General features: G+C 36.6%; 1 protein-coding gene across 1 annotated transcript in view; it reads left to right on the top strand.

Annotated features, from left to right (window-relative positions):
* Positions 1-2,836: 2,836 nt before the first annotated feature.
* The window catches only part of MLLT3 (MLLT3, super elongation complex subunit), a 122,479-nt gene continuing 117,039 nt past the window's right edge, over positions 2,837-8,276 (top strand). The window contains exon 1 of the mRNA XM_021709425.1: positions 2,837-2,908. Coding sequence (XP_021565100.1) covers positions 2,837-2,908 — 72 coding nt within the window. The remainder of the gene's footprint in view (positions 2,909-8,276) is intronic.

The following is an 8,276-nucleotide window of genomic DNA, read 5'->3' as shown; positions in this document are numbered from 1 at the left end:
GGATTACAGGCTTGAGCCACCACTCCTGGCTGGTTTTTAAATTCTTAAGCCAGGTGGCGTGACTGCAGCCCCATCTACTTGGGAGGGTGGAGCAGGAGGATTGTTTGAACTCAGGAGTTCAAAGCTGCGATGAGCCATGATTGCACCACTGCTCTTCCACCTGGGTGACAGACTGAGACCCTATCTCTATTTTTAAAAAATGTTTTTTTAACCAATATCCTGTTTTGTTGTTGTTTTTAACCTTCCTCTTACCTTATTTTTTTAGTATCTTAAGGTAGAAAGAACCATTAAAAAATACCTAATTCACTTATCATCCAGTGGAATGTTTCACATACATTCTATCTTGTGCAATGATCTCCTATTAAAGCTTTTTCTAGAATCATTACTACTTATTAACATTTACTTTTCTTTCTCCTTTTGACAATCGCTCCTGCTTCCTTTAAAACAAACTAAAATTAAGCCCATTGACTCTCTCTGCTTCTCCCTGGTTTGTTTCCTAAGTGTTTCAGATTGTGAGTACCCACCTATAACCTTGACTATTAGTAGTTTTTATGCTTGTTTTGATTTCTCTTTCATCTATATTTGTGTTGTTTCCCCCTACTTAGTATTTCTGGCAATTCATAGCCCATGAGAGATACCGTGCAATTAGTACACATTTGGTAATCAGAAGATATTTTGTAAAAGTTGACCTACAGTGATGAGTAAAAGCTGTTGTTTCTCCTGTTATTATATATGTAGCTCAAAGACATGACATGCCAGAATTACAAATCTGAGAGATCTTTGCTGTTCACTTTTACAGTCAGAATAGGGAGAAAACAGTAAATTGCTGCTATGTCTGGAAGGAGCAAGCAAAACAAACAACATCATACTCTGTAAAAGTGGTTTTATTTTAATAATATGGGTAACTTTCTTTTCTTCTTTTTGAGTTGGAGTCTTACTCTGTCACCCTGGCCAGAGTGCAATGGCACAATCCCAGCTCACTGCAGCCTGGACCTCTTGGGCTCAGGCAATTCTTCCGCCTCAGTTTCTTGAGTAGCTGGGACTATAAGCACGTGCTACCATGTCCAGCTAATTTTTTAATGTTTTGTAGAAATTAGGTTCCTATGTCCCTAGGCTGGTCTCAAACTCCTAGGCTCAAGCAGTCATTTACCTTGGCCTCCTAATATTCTGGGATTATTGGCGTGAGTCAGCCCAGCCAATTTTTATAATTAATAAGTGCTTTTGAAACAGTGGTTTCAGATTTTAATTTAGCAGTGGCTTACTTTTTTTCCCCACATAATCTTAAATGACCCTACTACTGTACAGGTTGAGTATTCTTAACCTGAAATGCAAAATTCTCCAAAATCTGAAACTTTTGCCATCATGATACTCAAAGGAAATGTTCATTGGAGTATCTTGGATTTCAGATTTTTGAACTAGGGATGCTGAATTGGTAAATAAAACACATATATTCCCAAATCCTAAAAATTCCAAAGTCATCTTCTGGTTCCAAGCGTTTTGGATCAGGAATACTCAACTAGTATCTAAGACTTAAGATTGGGCCTTCCAGTGTTTAAATATCCACTGATTAGGGCAAATACCCTGTTGCTTTTGTAGAACTACTAAAATACCCCGTAGGGATATAGGGTTTCCTGGAACATGGTTTAAAAACACTTGTTTTTAGAAAAGTGGAGATACTGAATTTTCCCTGGTTGATTTGGGAAGATGAAAAGATTGTTAGACTGGCTCCTATATGCATCCTATATAAACTGTTGTCATTATATTAACATCACTTTCATTCTGTCTTTGTTTTTAATGTCAAATGGAGCTTAAATCAATTAGAATGCTTAGCCTAGACTATCATGCCAAATGCCATACAGGGGGGAAAAAAAGAAAAGAAAAAAAGTAAAATAGAGCCCACAAGATGCTGAAAAGAAATTTTGTTCTTAACCCTTCCTCTAAACTTATAAAAAATTTTAGATCCTTTTCTGGAATTGTTTTTCCTACTGAAAATGGAAAAAATTAATCAAGAAGGAGAAAACTGGATCTTCATCTTTCATTAGACCATCATCTTACGGTGTTTTTGTGAAATTAGGTTGTGGTGGTCTCTTAGGCTATTTTTTAAAAAATCAGAAATGGGTTTTCACTTTGATTTATTATATATGATTATTGTGTGACAGTTTGCCATTTATATCACCCCAGCGCAGTTGATAGCTCTCTTGTGTCTATAACATTTCATTGTCCCTATCTTTGGAGAAGAATACTTAAAGGGTCAGAATAAAAAATGAAATTGCATGCTATGTAAGAGAATACGAGTATAGTGCATTTAAAAGTGACTCTTATCTTCAGCTGAAAAATATATATTTTTAATATGAACAGATGTTTGAGAAACTTGAAACTACTGTATAGTAATATTTTGAATATCATCACTCTTATACTTTTCCTTTCTATCCTGAACCATGTAGTAGTTTTTTTCCTTGTAGCACTATTTTTGTCCCTTGAGTAGATAGCTTTTCACCTGTGATATTTCCTTTTCTCAAGTTGCACTTTTAATCCACTGCTTTTTTATAGTTTGGTGTTCCCAATGCTTCCTTTCCTATTGTATTCAAAAGCTCTGAGTTTTCAAGGGGCAGATTTTTTTTTTTTAAGCCTGTTATTTAAAATCAGGTTATACAAATTCCCGAGAATTAGATCTGTTTATAAAGTCTTCATAATAAAGAGTTATTATAAACTCTTGGGAGTTTTTAACCTATGAACAATTTAGGATGTGAGAAATGAGGCTGTGAAGTCACAGGAGCCGAACCTGGTGCAGCTGTCAAAGGGTGAATTCAGAATGGAAGAGAAGTACAAGTAGGAAATGTTTAGGAAGGAGGAAGTGGCCTTCACCTCAGAGAGGAAATATCAAGGAAGGAGCTACGTAGTGTTGGAGGTGAGTATAAGCACAGGCTTTCTTTAGGTTGTTTGCATATCTTCCTCAGCTGACATAAATGTCATTTTTCCCCTGGTAGGCCAACACATACCCTGCACCTTTTTTTTTCTCCAAGTCTCAGTTTAAATGTCACTTCCTCAGTGAGTGACTATGACTCTAAAATAGAAAGGAGCTGCCATTCTCCTTGTTACATCAGTCTGTTTTAATTTCAACACAGCACTTATTGTTCAATACTGTATTACTTTCACGTAGCACTGCAGCACTTCTTACTCAGTACTTTCTTTCTTAATACTTATCATATGCTTGGTTTTCTTCTTCCCTCTTCTTCCCCCTCCTTGTCTCCCATTAGCGGGTATAAGTTTAATTAAATGCAAGGAGTCTGTCGGTTGTGTTTATTGCCCTATCCCCAGTCCCTGAACTAGAACTTGTACTTAATCCCTGGTTAGACTGAGGGCAGGACTGTCTTATCTTTGTAGCCCAAAGGTTATATAGTTCCTGTCAAGTTGGATTAATTAGGCTAATATTATTGAGAAAAATGAGTTAATATTAATGAAAAATAGTATAATTTTATATGTGAACACATTAGTTGTTTTTCCTCTAAATAAAAAGAAGCACCAGTCTTAGCAGTAGCTGAGCCAAGTGTAATACAGGGATGTCTGGGTAAAACTTTGATGCCAGAGGGCTGTCTCAAGGTTTCTTTGTTTCTGCTACATACAGATATCAAAAGGTGATTATTTTACAAAGAGAAGCTCTTCGATGACTTTTAAAAATATTTGTTTAAAAAATAAGAAGCCACAGAGAAGAGCTGGGATATGGTGATATGCACTGAAATGAAGGTATTCCTGCCAAATATTGGGAACAGCTCTTAGATACTTTCTTAGAAGATCATTTTCTTTCTTTCTTTTTTTTTTTGAGTTGGAGTCTCACTCTACCACCCAGACTAGAGTGCAGTGGCATGCTCCTGACCACTGCAGCCTTGACCTGCTGGGCTCTGGTGTTCCTTCCGCCTCAACCTTCCAAGTAGCTGGAACTACAGGCGTGCGCTACCACGCCCGGCTAATTTTTTTAAATTTTATTGTAGAGATGAGGTCTCACCAAATTGCCCAGGTGGGTCTCGAACCCACGGGCTCAGGCAATCCACTCACCTCAGCCTCCCAAAGCGCTGGGATTACAGGCCAAGCCATCGAGCCCGACTAGAAGATCATTTTCTATGTAGCTAATGTTGCTTTTCCAGATGGACTTTCTGAAATAGGACTATTTTGCCCAAGGTTTAACTTGAAGAAAATGATAGTCATTCTTGGGATAGAAATCTCAAGATTTTTCCATTTGAGTAATTCTCAATAAAAAAAAATTAGGTCTGTCTTCAGATTGAGCCATTTCTGAAGATACAGTTTTCCTATTTCCTGGAAATTTATTTCAAATATCACATTATTATATATCAAATTAGCCTGGAAATATATTTCCACTAGGTTAAGCATTTGAAGCAATTCCATATACTGAGTTATAATGAGGGAACTTGGGGCAAGTTGCTAGGAGAAGCACTATCAATTTTAGTGAAAGATAAAAGCTTAAGGAATTATATTCAGTATTTCCTAACAATTCATAATGGTGTCTAATTTGGGGAAATTTCTGTGTTTTGCTGGCTCATTTCTTATCTGTTCCTTAAAGAAATGATTATGAAGTCTGTCCTGTTTTAACATAGCTGCTATATTCCTTCAAGATGAAATGTATTGACTTAACTTCAGCTAATGGGCTTGGCCACCTGTAGTGATGAAACTCTTCAGAAAGTTAAATATGTTGTGCATACATTAATACAAATATTCTCCTTTCCCCCTGCTTTATTCCATTGATAAGTAAAGATTCCAAATTACTAACAAATGAAGTCACTTCTATGTGTCATCTTTAAGATTTTTGCAATATGACTGATTTGGAGTCTTGCATTTTTATTACAAATCTAGGGATTTTCTGTAGTAACATTTCAGGATGCATGATCTCTCCTTTATGTATGTAATCAATTTTTTCCCCATCTGGACTTTTGATGTGGGTTTCTGAGTGTGTGTGGCATGAGGTTTTCTATATAAATATAAACTTTATTTGTATTATCTGTTGTTTTCTCATTTTCAGTGTTTCTGCTTATATACACTATCTCATTATGCTGAGTTTTTCCTTCTTAATGCCTTTTCTCATACTTTCTGCTGGTTATCCAGGCCTCGTACACTTCCCTCTCAACTGCCTGGCTTGTTGCATCTTTTCTTTGAGGCTCATGCCAAAGCTATGCTTCATTAATTTGAATTCCATTTCATAAATGGTGGTCTGGTTCAGAGATGAGAGGAGGTGTGAGACATAGCCTTAGCCCTTGGAAAACTCAGGATTAAGTAAAAGTGAGGATGGGACTTGATGGTAGCAGATATATTAGGATTAGCAATGAGAAAAAGATATTAGGATACAAAGAGGAAAAGGTGAAAGAAGTGAAAAGTATTGGCAGAAGGCTCTCCAGAGGAGGTGTTATTTGTGTTGGACTCTGAGGGGTGAATCTGGAGGATGTAAGCAGGTGGTCCACATCTGCCCCACTAGCTAACTGTATTTAGTGTGTCTTTAAAATTCTATGAAAGTTAATTAGACAATTATATTATGTAGCTATTGTTCATTATTGTATAGAAAACAATTGGGTTTTTAGAATTGTATTTTAATTTTTAAAAAATCAACAAGGTAAAACCAACTCAACACAATTCAAAAGTAACTGATATTATCTTTAATTCTTTTCAAGGAAATGGAATAAGTAATAAATACAAAGGGAAAAACTTTTTTGTTGTTCTTTGGGAATAATCTGTTTTGAAGTAGGCTCAATAGATCCAATGGAGAATCTGTGTGTGTGTGTGTGTGTGTGTGTGTGTGTGTGTGTGTGTGTGCACGCACGTGTGTGTGTGCATGCACGTGTGTGTGTACAGGTGTATGCTTATAAAAATAACAAAAGCAACCAGGCTCGGTGGCTCAGCCTGTAATCCCGTGCCTTGGGGATTGCCTGAGCCTGCGGGTTCGAGACCCGCCTGGGCAACTTGGCGAGACCTCATCTCTAAATAAATCAAAAAATTAGCCGGGTGTGGTAGTGCACACCTGTAGTTCCAGCTACTTGGAAGGTTGAGGCAGAAGGATCGCTGGAGCCCAGCATGTCGAGGCTGGGGTGGCTGGGAGCGGCCACTGCATTCCAGTCTGGGCGACAGCGTGAGACTCCAACTCAAAAAAATAAAAATAAAAATAACAAAAGCAAAACCCAACCTTTGGTTTTTGTTCTTTTTTAAATGTTCTAACTGTAAAGGCTTAGGCCATGTTTAGTGGTAGTGCGGTAAGCTACCGTCTGGTGCTCAGACCTCTAGACTACAGCCCTAGACTTCCAGATGCTCTCACAGAACTGTTTGGGGCAGACCCCTGTTTTCACCATTCCTTGGGGCTCTGATGTGGTGGAACTGAAGTGGGGAGTGAGGGATTCCAAATACTCAACTTGGAAGGGCCATTTGGACAAAGCGGTGGTAACAACCAGTCTGGTGTGTTTCCTTTCCAAAAGGGCTCTGCACAGTAAATAAAGCAAAACCAATACTTATCAATGGACAACTAGGTCATGTCCTTAGCAAAAGTATTCAGATGGGCATAAATCATAGTGTCTAAGTAGACAGATAGTAGAGATATTTTGGAGCAGAATCTGCCAGCTGTTTTCCTGAGGTTTAGGGCAAAAACTTTTTGCCTAATGACATTTCTAAAGCCAAAATGAAAGTCTTATGGATTTGGCAGAGTTTTGTTTTGGTTTTAGTGCTAAAAAACCAATCCTATTAATTAAATTTATTGTACATATATATGTAATTATACAATCTGTTATATAAGCACAAATTTATTCATCTAAAGATCATTTATTTTTCTGTACCAACCATGGCTCTTTTTCAAATCTTTTTCTTCTAAAGAAGAATATTAAAATTTTCAATACGTAAGAATTTTTAATAAGTAAGAATTTGACTTGCTCTGTTAGTCAAATCATGACCTTTTCTCCCTTTCCATGTTTTTCATTTTTGTGTACATTTTTTCTAACTAAAAATTAAATAGGTTAATGGTCAATGTATATATTCAGCATCATATTATGTATTATCTGTTTGGATCTATAGTGTGCCTGTTATTTTGAAAAAGCCCAATTGTGTTAGGCATGAATTTTCAGTATTTTGTCCTGATAGACCCACATGGTACATGAGGCTACTTGGACAAAGAGAATTTTGAAGATGTCTCCCAGTTAGAACCTTGGAGTACTTAGGTAGTAATGTGTAGAAAGAGAGGAGCTGTTATTTATGGCTATAGAATGTTAGTTTCAAAATTACCTTAGCACTCTTCAGACCCAATTGATTAACTCGATTACTGAAAATGTGGTACTATCAGAATCAGCACCAGTAACACACTGGGCACTTAGCTTCCAAGAAAAGACTCATCTGTGGCAATACTTTCTATCACCTGGACCATTATTTTTTAAAAGTATATGTTGATTGTAGGAAGTTTGGAGAAGAGTTTGATTGACTGATGTCAACTCACCTCTGCTATTGGGGAAGCCACTTCTTTGACAGTAGTAAATCAGTGAAAGGTAGCATATATCTTTAAAAGATTGAATTCAACAAACTTTTGTTGAGTACCTATTATTTGGCTTCATATTAATGGGGAGTTACAGATATGAATAATGATGTGATTGCTGACCTCAAGGGGCTCAGTCTAGTGGAGGCGTCTGAGAGGTAAATGACTGTTATCTACCAACCTGTTAAGTGCAACAAGACAAGCATGAAAGAAAAACAAGGAAGATGCTCTGAAAGAGCTAACATCCAGGCTAGATTTTGACAGAGAAATAAAGCTTTCAAAGATTTCTACTAGATTAATATGCAATAATGCCTATGCATATAATAAAATATTAGAATTAAAAATACAAATACTAATTCACCCATTTTGGTGTCACTTTAGAATTTTTGATGGCTCTTTGAAGGTGAATATTCCTTTAGTAACATCTGAAACTTGACCTTTTCTTACATAGATCTTAAGGATGACCTGATTCTCAAATAATCAAGAGGAAGAATGAATTGACGACTTTAGGATGCTTAGATCTCATAAACTTCACAGTGGCCAGTAATCATAAAGAAGGGACTCTCAATACAGCAGTGTTGCTGAGTGACAGAAGGTGATCTCTCCTGAACATGGTTCTACCAGTTTAAGAATTGTTTTATATCTAATGTACTATATCTACAGGCTAAAATGTTCCTTAGTTTTAACTCTGGTTTCTTTTTTTAGAAGTTAGAAACTGATGTTCTGGCCTGGTTTTTTTTTTTTTTTTTTTTTTTTTTTTTTTTTT

The sequence above is a fragment of the Carlito syrichta genome, unplaced genomic scaffold (assembly GCF_000164805.1).
Source record: "Carlito syrichta isolate Samal-C Ts95f unplaced genomic scaffold, Tarsius_syrichta-2.0.1 Scaffold222500, whole genome shotgun sequence".
In the NCBI taxonomy this organism is placed as follows: domain Eukaryota; kingdom Metazoa; phylum Chordata; class Mammalia; order Primates; family Tarsiidae; genus Carlito; species Carlito syrichta.
The sequence above is the reverse complement of the archived record's forward strand: the minus strand, read 5'-3'. Positions and strand labels throughout refer to the sequence as shown.